At 44.5% G+C, this 18330-nt stretch overlaps 1 protein-coding gene across 2 annotated transcripts in view; it reads left to right on the top strand.

Moving 5' to 3' along the window:
• Positions 1 to 18039, top strand: part of slc30a6 (solute carrier family 30 member 6) — a 40893-nt gene extending 22854 nt beyond the window's left edge. For both annotated transcript variants that reach the window (XM_061689386.1, XM_061689387.1), the window contains 8 exons: positions 3896 to 3931; positions 6154 to 6248; positions 10135 to 10183; positions 12624 to 12743; positions 12844 to 12946; positions 14312 to 14359; positions 14454 to 14522; positions 17381 to 18039. In XM_061689386.1, the coding sequence (XP_061545370.1) occupies positions 3896 to 3931; positions 6154 to 6248; positions 10135 to 10183; positions 12624 to 12743; positions 12844 to 12946; positions 14312 to 14359; positions 14454 to 14522; positions 17381 to 17866 (1006 nt within the window). In that variant the 3' untranslated portion in view covers positions 17867 to 18039. The remainder of the gene's footprint in view (positions 1 to 3895; positions 3932 to 6153; positions 6249 to 10134; positions 10184 to 12623; positions 12744 to 12843; positions 12947 to 14311; positions 14360 to 14453; positions 14523 to 17380) is intronic.
• The last annotated feature ends 291 nt before the right edge of the window (positions 18040 to 18330 follow it).

Raw genomic sequence — 18330 nt, 5'->3', positions numbered from 1 at the left:
ACGTTTCCAATGACGTCCCTTTCTGTGACTCTTCCAGTCTCTCTGTCGCAAACTGCTTGGTATCGTGATGTCCAAATGTCAACAGCAGGATGAAGAGGAATGTTTAGATAGCAATTCTAATCCAGCCAGGACATTTATTGGTCCATTCGTTGTGATTGTTGCTGTTCGGCTCCTTGTTGCCGAGCAGCAAAATCTAGTGAAACATTCAACAGTTCAACAGACGTGCATTGAAAGGTTTACACAAGATCCAATTAAGTTCAGCCGTCTGAGTTAGCGTGCATTTTAGGGTCATCCTGAAATGTAACCCCAGAGCCCAAGATCTTGAACCTTTTGTGCGTATTGCGCTCCAAAAACTGACTGGTCATACGTGTGAATGTGCAAGTCACGGGCTCTCAGGACTCGGTCACGCTGCCCGGACGGGTGGTCCTGGTTTTCCTGCGGGTGGTCCTGCTTTTGTGGTTCAGGTTTTACTACAGGCGGTCCTGGTTTTACTGCAGGGAGTTCTGGTGTTACTGCGGGTGGTTCTGGTTTTGCTGCAGGCGGTACTGGTTTTTCTGCAGGTGGTCCTGGTTTTGTGGTTTGGGTTTTACTGCATGCACTCCTGGTTTTACTGCAGGGAGTCCTGGTTTTACTGCGGGTGGTTCTGGTTTTACTGCTCTGTGTCCCTGTGTGCCGAGACCACGTGTTGTAGTTTTCACTTGTGATGGTAATGGGAGGGTAGACTTGATAACGTAGATTCATATGATGTAGATCATGAGTTCGTCTGATGTGGTAAACTTGAGGATTCCCAGCTTTCCAACACTTATTGTTGAGTAGCAGGTTACCATAGCAACAGCCAGGCGTTAAATAGTTAAACTGACCTTAACGTGACCACCCTCCTCCCCTTCTCAGTCTTAACTGTAGACACAGTGTACTGTTCCCCACTGGGACTCTGTAAAGGTGTCATCTTTGTCTGGCTGCTTTCTAACTGGCTGGGTGGGTGCGTTGGAGGGGTTGGGCTCGTTAGGCGTTAAATTAAAATGAAAAAGTTTGCTTAACTGAGTGGAGAAACACAAGAGAAGCGTGTGTGCGCGTGTCCGTCCTTCACAGTCGGGGGCCGAAGATGTCCGACTGCTTTTGTTTTGGTCTCACGTGTCCACCCGGTGACTCGCTGCCCCCTGCTGGTGTGGAGTCTGGAATGTGACGCATTAGCAGATGGGTTCCACTTCATAGTGGACAGTACGCTGGCAAACAATGGAATGGCCGCCAGTCAAGGTCAGGGTATACGGGAAGGGTCTGAGGTCTGACTGTGAGGCAGATGAGCAAACCACTTGTCCACTGTGCTGCCACCGTTATTATTATAACTCATTGACTGCCGTGGATGTTTCTGTCCGTCAACTGGAATTCAAGCATTTACTGCCACCGCCGAATATATTCAAGTACGTTTTTCAATGGGTACGCTTGGAAGACGGTCTCGCTCAGCTTGTTTGTGAACTTCAGCTTTGTAAACCACTGTAATGATAAACAGATCGCTGTAGGTGGCGGTGTTGCATCGCTTTGGATTTGAGATCAGCGCAGGTTTTGAGGAGATTAGGTGTTGAATCCCGGCTAGTCACGTTCGTTATGAGGGAGAGAAATGCCAACACGTTTGAAGTCCGACAAGTGTTTTACGTGTCGGGGTAGGTAGTTGGAAAGAAAGTGTGTGTTGCGATCGTGCGAAAAGATGACAGAGTTCATGTCGTGAATGGCCAACGCCGTGTAAATAAAGCCACTGACTTTCAACTCGAGCCATGCGGTGAATCAGCGTCGCTCACTGGGCGTCTTAGTTGTAAATAAATGACGATTCTGCCATCAAAAGCCCTTTTGTTGTTTTATAGGTCAGGTTTTTGGTCAGAAACCTTTCGTTTCTGGTGAAAGAAGAGTCGACTCTTACTTTTGGAAGGGTCGGTGTTTATATTTTCACAGAACACAATATTCTGTGGGTCTGGAAAGATCAGTCCAAATGCCCTAAAACAGCTGCCAATGTGGGGAACTCTGCTTGGAAAACGGCTGCCAGTTAATGAATTAACTTCAAAATGTTAAGGCGATTCGCTTTGCAGATTTGTTTAAATTTAATATGTATTCATATTATTATTAATTGTAATGCAAACGTGTAAAATAAGTTGATTGCCATAGATAGTAAAAGGTCCATTTTAAGATTGATAAGTAAAGATACATAATGCTGAGTCTTAATAATTTTACTTTGACATCACTTCCTGTATAGATTCGGCTTCTCTTTAATTAATCTTTTGGCGCTCATCCATACAGGATTTGTTTTTGGAAATCTTGTTAGAATTGGAAATTTGCAGACGTAGGAGGTTCCGTTGTCCCAACCTTTCCTGACGTCAAAGCACTTTCTGCTTCAAACGTTCAAGAGCAGATGGAGACGAGACGCCATTTGTGTCGTCAACAAGTCCACACTGACGCGCGCGCGTGTGTGCGTGTTGGTGGTGTCGATGCGCATTTGTGTTAATGTACTTCCTGTTTGTTCTCACCTTGTCTACTTTTATTTATGTCATGTGTCTCAATCACTCCAATTCGCTCGCTCTCTTACGCACACGCAAACACACACACACACACACACACACACACACACACACACTTAAATACAAGTAAGGCCGTGCAATATGGCCTTAAAATTACAATATTTTTTTAACAAAAATTCAATTTTAGAGTCCTTTTAAAGTTCAAGTCTGTCTTGTTAATAACACTGCCAAATTTGAATCATAAGAAGAAAAAAAAAGTGTTTAAAATGAGGCTGGAAAATCGTGCAAAATCAAGCGCTTGTCTTTACTTTTAATGCGTGAAACTACACCGCGCTCCACTGTCAATCAAATACCACGACTACAACCTTTTCCACGCAGCGACAACGAGGTGCTCTAAAGAGGCCACGTAAGAGCGACGCCCCTGTCCACACGTTGGCTGTCACATCTGACTTTTTTCCCCAACCCCCTCGCACTCTTCACGCACTCATGCCCAAAGCTACAGGCCATATGCTGGCTGTAAAGTCAGACTTAAAAAAAAAATAATTAAAAAATAAATAAATAAATAAAATAATCCTTCCTGTTGCTCTTCTGTCTTTCTCTTTATCACTTGCATACACTCACGTCCGACAACGAGGCACTCTAAAGAGGCTATGCTGGCCCAAAACCTGACCTCTTCTTCAGTATTCCGTCTCCCTCTGCATGACGTGCGGGCACTCACGGCCAACAACTAGGCGCTCTAAAGCAGGCACGCCTGCAGACTATCCGAAGGGAAGACGCATTTTTGGGGTGTAGGCGTAGCTAGCTTGCTAGCTTAAAGCCACAATGGATAACTGCTGATGCAAACAAAAGCGCTCAACTTCTTATTTAGTAGCGGAGGGGCCACTCATGCTGGGCGCCCAAGAACGATCTGAAATTCAGTACTACATAGTTCTCAGTCTTTGGATGTTTTTACCAATTCTTCATGCATGAAGAATGTATTTAGAAACCGGCCATCCGGGGGGATCTCAGAGTAGAGCCGCTGCTCCTCCACATCGAGAGGAGCCAGATGTGGTGGCTGGGCGCATCTGATTCGGATGCCTCCCGGACGCCTCCCCGGTGAGGTGTTCCGGGCACGTCCCGCCAGGAGGAGACCCCGGGGACGACCCAGGACATGCCGGAGGGACCACGTCTCTCGGCTTGCCCGGGAACGTCTCGGGATCCCCTCGGAACAGCTGGAGGAAGTGGCTAGGGAGAGGGAAGTCTGGGCATCCCTGCTAAAGCTACAGCCCCTGCGACCCGACCTCGGATAAGTGGGAGAAAATGAATTCATTAGACAGGGTCTTTAGCCCATCGTGTCAAGCAGCAAGCTAGCAGCCAATATGTGATGCTACTTTTGTGTTGTGTTTTGCTAGCGTGGAGCGCTTCATGGAGCAGCCTGAGGTCCATACGTGAGTATTCCCTTTCATTGTCACACGCACGCACGCACACGTACGGCAACTGTAGACAACCAATGCAAGCCCTCTCCGGGGATGCGACCAATAAGGAGTTGTTATATGGACTGTGTGTGTATTGTTGGAAAAGCGAGTTAGCGTGTTATTTTAAGGGATTAGTGTGGTCTGACAGTTGAGCATGTGCAGACACACACGCGTGCTGATAAAAGTGCCACTAATCACATGGGACAATCCCGTTAGGTGCCTAAAACTTCGGCTCCAAACAATCACACACACGCACAAACACATGCACACACAGAGCCCAATCAGAAGAGATTAGAGGGCAACAACGAGGGGGAATGTTTGCGTCTACGCTTCGACACCTGTCCGTCTCTCACACTGTCCAATCATGCCCGCTCAGGGAGGGAGGAAGTGTGTGTGTGTGTCTGTGAGGGAGTGGGGGGTTTGGGGGGGGGGGTGTAATCTGGTCACAGGAGATAGGTTTAAGGCTCGCTGAGTTTTAGCGTCTCAAAGCCGTCACTAATCTTTTATAGCGCACAGAACAACGACAACAATGAAACGACGACAAAGTTCATCTCAACTTAAATCGAAAGTGACGGTAGGGACCGAGTCATTAAATTCAACAAGTCTTACAAGTTTACATGCGTAGTAGAGGCTGACATGGGAGTGGATATTGACTCCCGCTCCCTCCGACTCCCGAATGACTGTTTAAAAAAATAAATACAAATATCCCACTACCTGTGTGTAATAAAAAAATAAATCCCACATTTTAAAAAACTCCCACAGAGAGTGAGCCCAATCCCGAGTTAGCAATGTTTAGCTCAATGCTCAGGGGAAATGTTCAGATATCGATTTGATTAAAGTAAAATAAAATATAACTGCTTTGTTTTTGACTCCCGTCAACTCCTGTCTCATGGCTTCCACTCCCATCAATTCTCAGTGACTTTATCATCGAAATGTCCACTCCCGATGACCTTTGCTCCTGCCCAATCACGCCTTTGATAGTAAAGTTCACTTCCATCCTGCGGGAATCCCACGTGACCCGATGGGATTCCTGAAAAATGTCAGTCTCTAATACGTAAGATAAATAAACGTGTTTTCCAATTTTAAAAAAACAAATTGTATTGGAAACATAAACTGGCAGATATGGGTGTAAAATCACATTTCTGATTATATTCCGAAAAAAAAATCTCATTTTAATTGAGTTTTTCCTCTTATGAAAAAGGCAGTTTTGCTCTTTATTTATTTTAATTTTATTTTTTTCCCTCCTGGGATTTGCATTATTTCTCCTGATACTAAACAAGCTTAGAAAGTGTTTTTGTCCCATAGCATTAACACACAAATAATACAAATGTTTTTTTCTTTACAGATCATGTGAAATTAAGTTCTTCCTCTTAAAAAATGTCCCTTTAGTCAAAACATGAATGTAAATAGGATCCTAGATAAATTAGAATTTTAAATGGTCAACAATTTAATAACGTGCCTTCAAACAGCACGGCTGTCTGTTTCTTACCAAGCATTAAAGACGCTTTTTTGAAAAAACCTTAGAGGTCATAAAAGTTGCAAAATATAGCGACCAACTTGGTAAATTGTCAACACTGACTGTACTTAAGTTTTCTGTGTTGTTATTGTAGGCAATGCACATCAGCAAGGGCAAGCGTTCAACTACGGAAGACGCATAAAAAGTCATCCTGTGGAATTTATTAGCGGTGCATCGAAATGAAAATCTTTGGCCTAAACCGAAAATGAGGAAACCAAGGCCAAAAACTGAAAACTGAAACACAGAAAGAAATGATTATGCCAATTAGTAGTAAAATGACCTTTGACTGCCTACCAATCTTTAGAAATTCACTTCCAGAACAATTAGTCTGAATTTCCATATTAGAAAAATTATGTCAAGAGCATTATGTGGACGTGCTGTTTTTTGTGTTTGTTTTTTTTCAAACAACATATTGTACACAACCGCGCGTTGGCTGCGGTTTTTCCTTGCATCATCAAAACATACTGTTTCAGCCGTAGTGTTTTGGCGACAAAAGTCTTTCGGCCGAAAAACAAAAATGCACTTTTGGGTCATTTTCTGCCGAAAGATTTCGGTGTATCCCTAGAATTTATGGATACAGCGGATGAATCGCCCGGCCCGTCGTATACTTCCTGTCAGCTTCTAATCTTTGAATCTTTGCTGTGCATGGAGATGCTAAAAGTTGTGTTTGTGTGTGTAGCGGTCGCCTGCTGGTGGGCACGTTTGTGGCGCTCTTCTTCAACCTGCTGACTCTCATGTCCGTACGCAACAAACCCTTCGCGTGCGTGTCCCAAGGTACGTCAACACTCACTCTGCGTGTGTGTGCCTGTAATAATCATAATAATAATAATCCTCAGCCTCACAAGGGAAGGACAACAATTTAGTTTTTGTCCTCGTGCTGGATTATGTTTATGATGATGAAGTCAGACATCATGTCACAGAGGTTCAAAGGTCACACCGTCATAATAATATCCAAATGTCAACAAATGTTTAATATCACATTATTTGACATGTTGTTTTCAGACCTTTAGCTTCGCTTCATATGTTAACAGTAACACACTCCATCCTTCACTACCTTTTTCCTGCTTCCTTCTCTTTCCCTCCTTCCCATACTCCCTTGTGCCCTTCCTTCCTACTCCCTTCACTTTTTTGTCCTCTTCCTTCCTTTGTGTACAGACTAATGATTAGAAAAAGATAATTTGATCAACAGAAATTTCATTCTTTTTTTTTTTTTTTTTTTTTTTTTTAAAAGACCCTTAATTTCAGGTCGCTCATATTCTTTGTAAGAAGACAATAATGTGAATATTTTCCAAATGTACTTGTTAGACTTTACACCAATTTCATCGGGCTGATCGGTGCACAGTATATTTTAATCGAAAAGCTAGTTTATTTTTAGCCTTGTCGCGTGTCTTTTGACACAGTACTGTAAATCTCTGACGGCCAATAAAGTTATATATAAAAACATGTCGGCAGTGTGAAACAGACAACACGTAATGCCTGGATCAAACTACAAGACAAATTTGCTCTTTCACGATTACACTATGTCCGACGACTGCAATAAAATCTTGTATTCCGATAACACCGCATCCCGTTTTTTACGATCATTGGGCTTTATCTTGTCAACTCAAATGCGATCGGATACACTCGTTACCGTGGCGACGACGACGAGAGTGGAGCGCGGCGACTGTATTATAAGGACAAAATGTGGAAAAACGTGTGTTGGTGGTCAGGACAGGAGAGGACGTTCGTTTAAGACTCGCTTGAGGTATGTTCACGTACTTTGAATACGATACGGCTCGCAAGCAGGCAATAAAATGTTATGTAGCCTAGTAAGCTAGCGAGCGGTAGCACGAACGGTCGGACGTAAACATGCCGCCGTTCTGTCGGATCGTGCTCTGATGTTTCGGTGTGGGTGAAGTCATTTAATTCAAAATAAAGTCATTTAATTACAGTACGTGAGCACCCATTATTTCTGTCATGTTGTAATGTCGGTTTGACCTGACTGATTAGAATACACGATCTGACTAGAGCAGTGATTTCCAACCTTTATGGAGCCAAGGACCATATTTTACAATTGAAAAATCTCACGACACCAACAAACAAAAATGTCACAAAAAGTGGAGACATTAATGACTGTGTTTACTTCCTGCCATCTAATAGAAGACCATTCATTTGTTTTGTCTGTCACTATGCCTCACTGGCATAAATAGAGGAACAAAGATACAAAAAGATTTATTGTAAATATAATTTGTGGAGCAATTAAGTACACAAGTATATACAGGAAATGAACAGATCATTTAAATAGACACATTCCTCCATCTTGTGATCGGTTAGCGTTTTTTAAACTCGATGATCGGTGAAATCCTGATCGTGTAAAGCCTAATACTTTTTTTAATTATTTGCACCAAAACAATGGGAAAAAAGAAAATTGTCGTTATTTGTAGCTCATTAGGCAACAAATATTGAAATTGTTGGACCCACTTGAAATCAAATTGGGGTGAATGTGTCCCCCGAACTAAAATGTGTTTGACACCCATGCTATAGTAAATTGACATTTCATTCTAAATACATTCTAAAAGACTATACATATCGTATTTAATTGTGGAGGTATATATAGCATTAAACTGTTTTTCACCACTTTGGTTTTTCAGATATTTTGGGGGACGTGTCTAAACGGCACCCAATGATGCACTTTGGGGTCCGACGGGAGTCGCCCCTCCTCCACTATATAAGAACTGGAGCGTCTTCGGTCGTATCCGCGGTTATCTGGCGCGATTGTGACACGCAGTTAGCTCAATAAATCTCCCGTTTGGATAGTCCGCTGGCCTGGCCGCTTTAGAGCGCCTCGTTGTTAGTTCTGAGTGCATGTAAGAGAAGAGCGCAGGGAGGAACAAAAAAAAAAAAAAGTCCAGTGTGACAGCCAGTGTGTGGAACGGGGCGTCACTTTAAAGTGCCACGTTTTTGTGCTGTGGAAAAGCCCCATGATGACCCAGTAGGACATATTCCAGCCACCGTAGGCTTTAAGCGGATATATTTTCCTGGCTCAAACATGTAGGGATGTGTAGGCATAAGAAAGATCCTAAAGGTAGTGATATATGATTTACTGATTGGTTTTAACACATTAAGCGTACACCCCCACAGTATCTGAGAACGGAGAGAATGACTTGATTTTTCACCATTTTGAAGGTGATTTTTGTTGTTGTTGTTCAAATTTGGCAGGCTTGTTAACAACTCTCTGCTGTGTCCAATTGACATTTTTATTTTCACGTTACGAGCACTTTAAGATTCCTCATTTGCCGTTTTCATTTCTCACCTTTCCTTCTTCCTCCTCCTCCTCTTCCTCTGTGGAGTCACTATGAACATGTAACCATGAATGAGGTCAGCGTGCGTGTGTGTGTGTGTGTGTGTGTCAGCTGTCTACTCTTGCGTTGTGAGCAGTCTCAACATCACTTAACATCTGACATTTTGTGATGGGAGGGGGATGAAACCTCGCTCTCTCACACACACACACTTTGCTAAAACACGCATTTTCTCTCTCTCATTACACACACACACACATACTCTCTCTCTCTCTCTCTCTCTCTCTCTCTCTCTCTCTCTCAGATGGAGCGAGACTAAAAGTGTGTTATGCAACCATGTTCCAGACAGTGGGGATGTTTTGCGCCGGGAGGGTAGTAGGTTGAGTGGGTGAGGGTGGGCGAGCGAGTCGAAGGGACGTGCCAACACACACACTGGGCGAGCGAGCGCTCTCCTCCTTCACACACATTATAAATAAGTCACTCCAGTCAAATGTTTGTTTGGATACATTCACCCTCGCAAAACAAACACAACGCCCCCTCACCCTTTCACCCCACGCACAGAAACGCGCGCAGACACACACACACGTGCTCTGTATGATACAAACACACACAGTGAGTGAGCTGGCAGGTCAGGACGTGAAGGGACTGGCAGCGTCATCAGAGATGAAAGGTGAAGCGCCGCAGACGTGACAATACAAAATCATGTATTTTCCGGTGGGGCACCGCAGCAGCTGTGCATTTTAATTCGTGCCCATCAACTTGCTCATAAATAGGGTTAGGGTCTCAATTGGGGTGAACATCCATTTGGGGTGGGGAATATGAACCGAGAAATCCAAGCAGAAACTGTCCAAAAACTCAAATGTTGAGTAGACTCAGCCGGCTGCACAGCGTGCGATGCGGCCGAACCCGATTCGGAAGGGACCGCGGCGAAAAAATACCAGTTGGCGACTCACACCTGCACATTGAGTGATTTGATCAATGGACGCCCTGCGAGGTTAAACGGGGAAGCTGTGTTTGCTTTTGGGGCTGCGCATACAGTACACGATATTGTACTGTAAAAATCCTATCGGTGATATCACACAAAAACCTTCCCCAAAAAGCCCATTTTTCACACAAAAAAAGTGAATTTCTCCAGAACCATCATGATTTTCAAAATTCTTGCTCCGTGGTACTCAGGTTAAAGTGGCCGTTCCAACCACACTCAGCATTTTGACAGCCCTTCGTCTGTGCTAAATCTCGTCACGTTATTAATTTTATTATAAGGCCATATCGCCCGGCCCTATTAGGGCCTAATAGTTATTACGATAATAATAATTTGGATCTTAACTGTAGTTCCAAACCTGCTGTCATAATGCTTGAAAAGGTCTTTGTTTGTTTTGCAGCGGCCAGCAGCAGTTGGCTTCAGGAGCATGTCGCAGATCTGAGCAGAAGGTAATTACTTCAATGTCTTCATCATCCTCCTCCTTTTTGTTGAGGCCGCTGGACAAAATGTCAGTCGTCAACAACACTTGTTCTAATTGGCTGATGCTGGCCGTCTGTCTCTCTATCTCTATCTCGCCATCTGCCTATATTGTCTGTCTGTCTGTCTGTCTATCTATCTGTCTGTCTGTGTGTGTGTGTATATATATATATATATTTATATATACACAATTCTTAATGTCCAAACTTGCTTAGTGTAATCAGACCTTAGCGGGTCCATGTCATCTTCTCCTTAAACTTCTTCTTATCCTCTTTCCTCACGCCGTCACTCCGTTTCGCTAGCAATATTAGTGCTCGTCGTGCCTCTGGGGGTCAACTATGATATACACACACACACACACACACATGCAGTGAGCAAGTGAGCTGTGATTGGCTGAGTGAGGCCAAGTGAACAGGACATGCTAGCCTACTTTCTGCATGCGTGTGCATATGTACGTGTGTGTGTGTCGTATCGGTCACGCTGCAGGGATTGTAAAGGTCTTGCAACATATTTAAGCACAACACTAGTGTGAGGCGCGAAGGTCACAATTAGAACGAGGAGCTCACCAACTTTGTGTACGTGCTGTGTGTGTGTGTGTGAGTGTGTGTATGTCTGTGCTGCACTGCGCCCCCCACCCCCCATATCACCTCGCCAATGTCTGGGGGCTGGCTGCGTTACATAAGGCACGTCAGGTGGACACACACAAGTCTGAACTCTTGTGTGTGTTACGTTATTTCCAGTTGTGTGTGCATTTTGTTTGAATATATAGTGAAACCTCGGTTTTCAGGTGATGAACACTTTGGATGAACACAAACTTACTTTTGGAATAAAAATGACTTTTTACCATTCACAAACATTATTGGCACTAGTCATGGGAATGGAAAGACACGGTTCCAGTAATTGGATTCCATAGAATCATTCGATTGCTTGTCTAACGATTCCGCTTCTGGAGAACCAGCACTCTGCCGCTGGCGAGGCCGCTTAAGGCGCCTCGTTCTCTGGTGCGATTCGGCTGACGCGGCGGAGGGCACGGCATGGAGCGTGAGAAGCGTCCCTCCTCTCTCAGGCGTAGGTGGCAGTTTCTAAGAAGTGGCTTTCTATCACTCCGCGGAAGTCAAATATGTTCTTTTGGACAGAACAATTGTCTGCTTTATGTCTGAATTAGTTTTTGATCCAGTGGTTCTTAACCCGTGTTCGATCGAACCCCACGGGTTTGGCGAGTCAGTCTCAGGCGTTCGTTTCCGTAAAGGCCGTTTTACACTGCACTTAGCGGTGCGCAGCGGGTCGTTGGCAAACTCATTCATTGTGTATGTGTTGCCAGGGCACGACGACAGAACGCGGCATCGCACAGCAATGCTCAAGGTGGGCGATTACAGTGGCACCGCCGCGACTCCGGTTGAAAATTGTTCAAAGTTCGGGGGTGGCGTCGCTGTGACGGCAGACGGCACATCCAATAGGAGAGGGGCAATTGACCAACCAGGGAGAAAAGCGTCCATGCTACTTCCTGGTAGGCCGATAAGCAACCACTTCCAAATTTGGGCAAGCTTGCACCGGAGCGTCGTCGTCCCGACGCCCCGCCCCGCGGTGAACAAACACCAAGAAAGCCAAGTGCACTGTGAAGCGGCCTTAACACTCCAGAACAATAACGCTCTCAAACTTTAGATATCACCAACTTTTTTTGTTTTGTACTTTCTGGCTCTTAGAAAGCTCTTGAGATACATCGTTTCTTAAAACATATCTTTGCTAACAATCCTGTTCGAAGATGTTAGGCATAAAAACACAAAGGAAAGGAACACTTTGTGGTGAAAATGATGAGCGTGGGATTTCCCAAGGTGAAAGGCAACAGCAGAAGTCACATTCATTTGCAGTCATTTTTTTCATTGATTTAAAAAACTTTTTTTTTTTTGGTTTTCTTCTTCGAACGAAGCGAATTTGTGTCCAACTGATGCATGGTTCATTTTGCGTACTTATAAAATAGATACCCGTTTAAATAAATAATAATAAAATCACATTTGTCCAATTACAAAGGGTTCAGTGAATGAGACTCGCAGGGTTCAGTACATGCAACAAGATTAAGAAGCACTGCTTTAGATCAAGTTAAATGCAAAAGGAGCTCTGTAAATTTGACCAAAATGTTAGTAACCAAAGTGTCATATATTTGGAAAGTTAGGAAAAATATCTTTACCTGGTGGATTAAGAGAGAGCTGATATCCCTGCAGGAAAGATGAAAGGGGATGTGTCAACGTCGGGGATTTGATCCAACATCAGATTCAGCTTCATTGATGATGTCAGACGTTCAAAATGAAGACATAAAAGTGTGTTTTGTTTGCCCACTTGACTTAAAATGACCAAATAAAGGCAGTAACGGAGCACACAACTCGTCCCTCAAAACTTATCTTTGTGTTTGTGTAGTTTGTGCGGCATGGTTCCAGGCCTGAGCAGCGTGTTGCTGCCTCGCATGAACCCGTTCGTCCTGATCAACCTGGCGGGGGCGCTGTCGCTCTGCGTCACCTACATGCTCATCGAGATCAAGTAGGACGGCTGCCACACACGTTGTTACTTTTGTGTGTGCGCGTCTGAGTTTGTGGCCGATTTTGATGTGCGTTGCACTGCTGTGTGTGTTTGTGCGTAGCGACTACAACAGCGTGGACACGGCGTCGGCGGTGGCCATCGCCCTCATGACCTTTGGCACCATGTATCCGATGAGTGTATACAGCGGGAAAGTGCTCCTGCAGGTAACCCTCCTACTACGAAATATTTATGACTATATTTACTTACATTTGTATTTACTTATGGCGCACATAGAAAGTCTACACACCCCTGTTGAAATGCCAGATTCTTGTGATTAAAAAGTGATGAAAATATACGATACCGTACTTTGTCACCTAAGTAGGTATTTACTTAATTGCATATACAGTTACATCTTCACTTACCTATTTTTTTAATTTACATGGATGCCTGTTTAAGTTATTTACTTGTTTGCTTGTCTACGAATTTATCTACTGATTTAAATGCTTACATGGCTATTTACTTACGTTATTTGTTTAATTACATTCTTATTTACTAAAGTCTACACACCCTTGCTCAAATTCCATGTTCGTGTGGTAATTGTAATTAATATTAATATAATTATGACAAAAATGATGTAAATTAAATTCTGCAGTATATGATTCCTACGTACTTATTGACATGCGTAGTTACTTGCTTACCTCCGTTTCATTTACTTACATACTTATCCACGCACATAGTTATTGACCTACCTACTTGTTTACTTATGTGCGTATTTATTTATTTACTTACTTTTTTTTAACAGCAGTTTAAAAGGATTTATATATATATTTATTTAATGCCATACTTATGTTGGCGGCACAATGGGTGACTGTAAATTTCCGATTTGTAGTTGTCGTCGTCGTTATTTCCCAAATGGTTTTCTATGACACTCGCGTCTCAGGAAAACCTCGTGCTCCGGGATTTACAGCCAGTCTCAGACTTAACCGAGTCACGCCTCTTCGCCGCTTGCAGCCACAAGTCTGGACGGGAGAATGCGCCTTGCCGGGCGTGTAAAAAATACAATAAATAAATAAGACTATGAGGAAAAAGAATATGGCCCATTGTTATTGACCTACTGACTTAAATGTTTACTGAGTTCGGTATGTATTTATTTACTTGCGTGTGTATTTACCTATTTACTTACATATTTATTTACTTACATCCTTATATTTTTATTTACATATCGACTTATATACTTGTTTACTTACTATTTTACTTGTGTTGAAGTTATTTTCTGACATATGTATTTACTGGTGTAGTTATTTAGCTACTTACAAACATTTATTTACTTCATACTTCTTTAAATACTTTATTTCCAGTATTTACTTGCAGTATTACCTTATTTATTGCAATAACTATGTCACTACGTTTACTGACTTAGTTACATAAATGTTTTTGTTCTTCATCCTGAGAAGAGTTGACTTGTGAGTTGAACTTATTTAGTGACTTCACATCCAGTATAATAACTGTTTTGCTTTTTTTGTCGCGTCAAATCAATGTTTGCTTGCCTGACTTGATTTGTACTTGATCATGTGACTTCCTCCCTGCAGACCACGCCCTCTCACGTCATTGGTCAGTTAGACAAGCTTCTACGAGAGGTCAGTCTCTCTCTCTCTCTCTCTCTCTCTCTCGCACACAACAATACATCAAATAGATTAGATTGGTTTACAGCTTGTCGTCGCGTCCAATCAGGTGTCGACGCTTGACGGTGTGCTCGAAGTTCGCAACGAACATTTCTGGACGCTCGGATTTGGATCTCTGGTACGTTCTACAGTGTTTTTTCTGTCTTAAGCTGACATTTTTTAAGGGTAGAAAGTTGTGGTCTACGTCCTTGTTGCTCATTGTCATAGCGACAGCAGACAAGCCCAGCTAGATGCTTATGGGATGTCGCACAACAACGTCTTGTCATTAAAAAACATTCGGCTACACCACACACACGCCCATATTTTTTGACATCTCAGTAGCTCCAACGGCCTGGAGGTGGCGCACTCTTCCGTGTGTGATGCGGGCTCCTGTGGTGTGTGTGTGTGTGTGTGTGTGTGATGTTGGTGTGTGCACATAAACTGTTGCTTGTTGGCCGACTGCTAACAGAGCATCTGTCCGAACTCATTTGACCGCTGACTGCACGCCTGATGCCCCCCAGGGACTGTGTGTTTGTGTGTGTGTGTGCGCAACAAAGTAAAGGGACTTTTCAGTGGTGCTTTTAGCTGAGTTGATTTGAAAAAAGACATTCATGTTTTTTTCTGGATATCATTGAAAAACCGAATGATTCCTTCAAGCTCAACTGACGACGGCAACACGTAATGTAGCAACATCTGACACGTCGACGTGTAATATGTAACACCTAACACGTATCCTGTGACAACATGCAGTGTAACCTGTGCCGATGTGTAAGAACACGTAACGCACGATGACGTGGGACAATGTGTAAAAACCTGTAACATGACATTTTTAATGTCTAACGTGACATGTAACACAGAATGACATGAACAATGTGACGTGACGTTTGACACGTGACGTAAAACATGACATCTGACATGTAATGTGACCGACCACGTTTTAACAAGGTGTAACTGGTGATATGCAACGCGTGATGACATGAACAATGTGACATGACATGTAAAACACGACGACATAAAAACGTGTACCGTGGTCACGTTTAACAAGGTGTAACTGGTGATATGCGACGTATGATGACTTGTGACGTAATATGTCGTAGTTTAACAACGTGTAACCTGTGACATAGGACATGGAACAATGTGACATGTAAAAACATAACATGCAACAATGTGTGACCGCATCTAACGTGACATGTAACAATATAAAGTATGACCTGTACAACTTGTGATGCACACAAGTTGACACAAAAGAGTTTGAACGGCTACGAAAGGCAACCATCCACACCTGTGATCTGCCTGCATGTATAAAGGTTCAGTGAGTTTCTGGGCTCCTGACACACCCTTGCACTGACATCTCTGGATTCGGAGTCACGGGGAAAGCAAAAGAATTGTCAAAAGATCTGCGGGAAAAGATCATTGAACTGTGGAAAGCAGGAAAGGGATAGAAGATAGCCAAGGAACTGAGAGTGCCAATCGGCGGCGTTCAAACTCGAATGAAGAAGTGGAAAATGAGAGATTCCGCTGAAACCAAACCACGATCAGGTCGAACAGCGACCATTTCCGCCGCGACGGCCGGGAAAAGTGTTCGAGACGCCCTCCGACGACGTCGGCTGAAATACAGGACTCTCTGAAAGAAGGCTTGAAGAAAAAGGGGCTGCGTGCTCGAGTCGCCAGAAGAAAGCCACAAAAAAAAGAATCAGAATCATCTTTATTTGCCAAGTATGTCCAAAACACACAAGGAATTTGTCTCCGGTCGTCGGAGCCGCTCGAGTACGACAGACGGTCAATTTACAGAACACTTTGGGGACATAAAGACATTGACAAAAAACAATTGTGCAAAAAGATGCAGAGTCCTCGAGCACTTAGAGCAGTTCGAACGACTAATATTGCAATAGTCCGGTGCAATGACCATTGTGCAAAGGGCGCGGAGACTTCAAGGAGTGGATGCGGTTTCAAGTGACGAGTAGTGCGATCATCTGGGACAATGTTGGTTGTGCAACAACCACGCTTACAATATGGTGCAATTGGGCAATAACCACGCTTACAATATGGCGAACGGCACAGAGACAAGCCTCCAAACTTCTGGAACAAAATCATTTGGAGCGATGAGAGCAAAATGGAACTTTGCGGCCACAACCGTAAACGTTCCATTTGGAGAGGAGTCAACGAGGCCTACGACCAAAGCGACACCATCCCTGACTGTCAAACACGGAGGCGGATCGCTGATGGGCTACAAAGGCACGGGAAACGGACGGCCAAATGAACGCAGCGTGTTACCAAAGAATACGAGAGGAACATTTTCCGCCACGATAACGATCCAAAACGCAAAGCCGAGTCGACCCCTCGTCGGCTACGGCAGAATCGAGTGAAGGTTGAAGTCTCCCGACCTCGATACCGTCGAGCCGCTCCGGGGAGATCTCGAGCGTGCGCTTCGTACGAGGCGGCCCGAGAATCGACGGGAACCGGAGGCCTTTTGCCAAGAACAATGGGCAGCTTTACCGTCAGAGAAGACCAAGAGCCTCGTCCGCAACCACCGCAAAAGACTCCACGCTGTCGTTGATGTTCAAGGGGCCGATACGCGCCGTTCAAAACTGGGGCGATGTCCAACTTTCATCGGGGTCCTCCTCCTCTCTCCGGAGTAAACATCATGATCGTGATCATAATCCGAGCACGAACCATGAGCGACAGAAACGGTTTTGTGGTATCGTTCGTGTTCTCTGAAAAGAAATCATACATTCTGCCAGGGTATGTAAACTTCTGAGCACAACTCTATAACCTGTGACGTGCGCAGGACATGCAACATGTAACACATTCTGACTTGTAACAACATGTAAACATGACAAAGGTGACTGTGTAACCGGTGACATACAACACGTGATGACGTAACATGTAAGCTGTGACGGAAAACATCTTGATGTGGAATAATGCGACATGTAACAACGTGCACGACTGATGTAATATAAACATTTGTTAGCGCGTTGTGTCTAACGTTGTTTCCAGGCCGGTTCCGCCCACGTGCGAATCCGCCGCGACGCCAACGAGCAGCTGGTGCTGGCGCACGTGACCAATCGTCTGCTGCCGCTGGTGTCCACGCTGACGGTGCAGATCTTCAAAGACGACTGGACGAGGCCCCTCCTCACGGGGGCGCTCTCCCCGCCCCCGGGCGGCACCCCCGAAGGTTACGCCGGCCTTTCCTCTCTGCCGCCGGAGTCGGAGCGTGTGACGTCGACGCCCTCCAAGCCAGGCGGCCCGCCGCCGGAGTTCTCCTTTGACACGCCGGGCAGGAACGCTCAGCCCGTGCTGCTCCCGGCGGCCGCTCACCAGCGCCCCCACGGGCCCTACGGGGCCCCGACCTACGGCGCCGCTCCCCTTGGCCTCCGCGTGCCGGGACTGGGCGGCGGTTACGGGGCCCGGTTGGCGTCCTCGCACGACTACAGAACCTTGGGGGGCGCCGTGCACCACTACAGACATTACACCCCCAAATGATTGGAGTACGATGGACCAATCAGAACTCTTGTTGTAAAAGTTTGATTTTTCATGTTGATTTTTGAAGACGTCGTCGTCATTGTTTTCGTCAACTGCCTTAGATTTTGCAAGTATAAAAATGGTTATACGTTAAAATTCTCCACAAGAGGTAATAAACCTTATTTAACATTTTATCTGCTGGACACGTTACTTTTTGACGCAATATCAGCAGCTTCACCCTTCCGTGTTTCTGCAGCCCGGTTCCGTATCGTCTCTTGCTCGTCGTATGATTCTGTACCGTAGAGCAGTTCCTCATCGTCACGTGATTGCGTATCATCGGGTTGTCGTCATATCGCCATTTGATTCTGTATTATCGCGTCGTGCCCAAAGGACCATTTCCTAACGTTTGTAAACAATAGGTGGGGGGGTTAAAGAAAGATGATTGATGACACAAACTGAAAACTAGGGCCTGACCGAGATATAGA

This window comes from Phycodurus eques, chromosome 11 (assembly GCF_024500275.1).
Source record: "Phycodurus eques isolate BA_2022a chromosome 11, UOR_Pequ_1.1, whole genome shotgun sequence".
In the NCBI taxonomy this organism is placed as follows: domain Eukaryota; kingdom Metazoa; phylum Chordata; class Actinopteri; order Syngnathiformes; family Syngnathidae; genus Phycodurus; species Phycodurus eques.
This window is presented reverse-complemented; position numbering and strand designations above follow the sequence as displayed.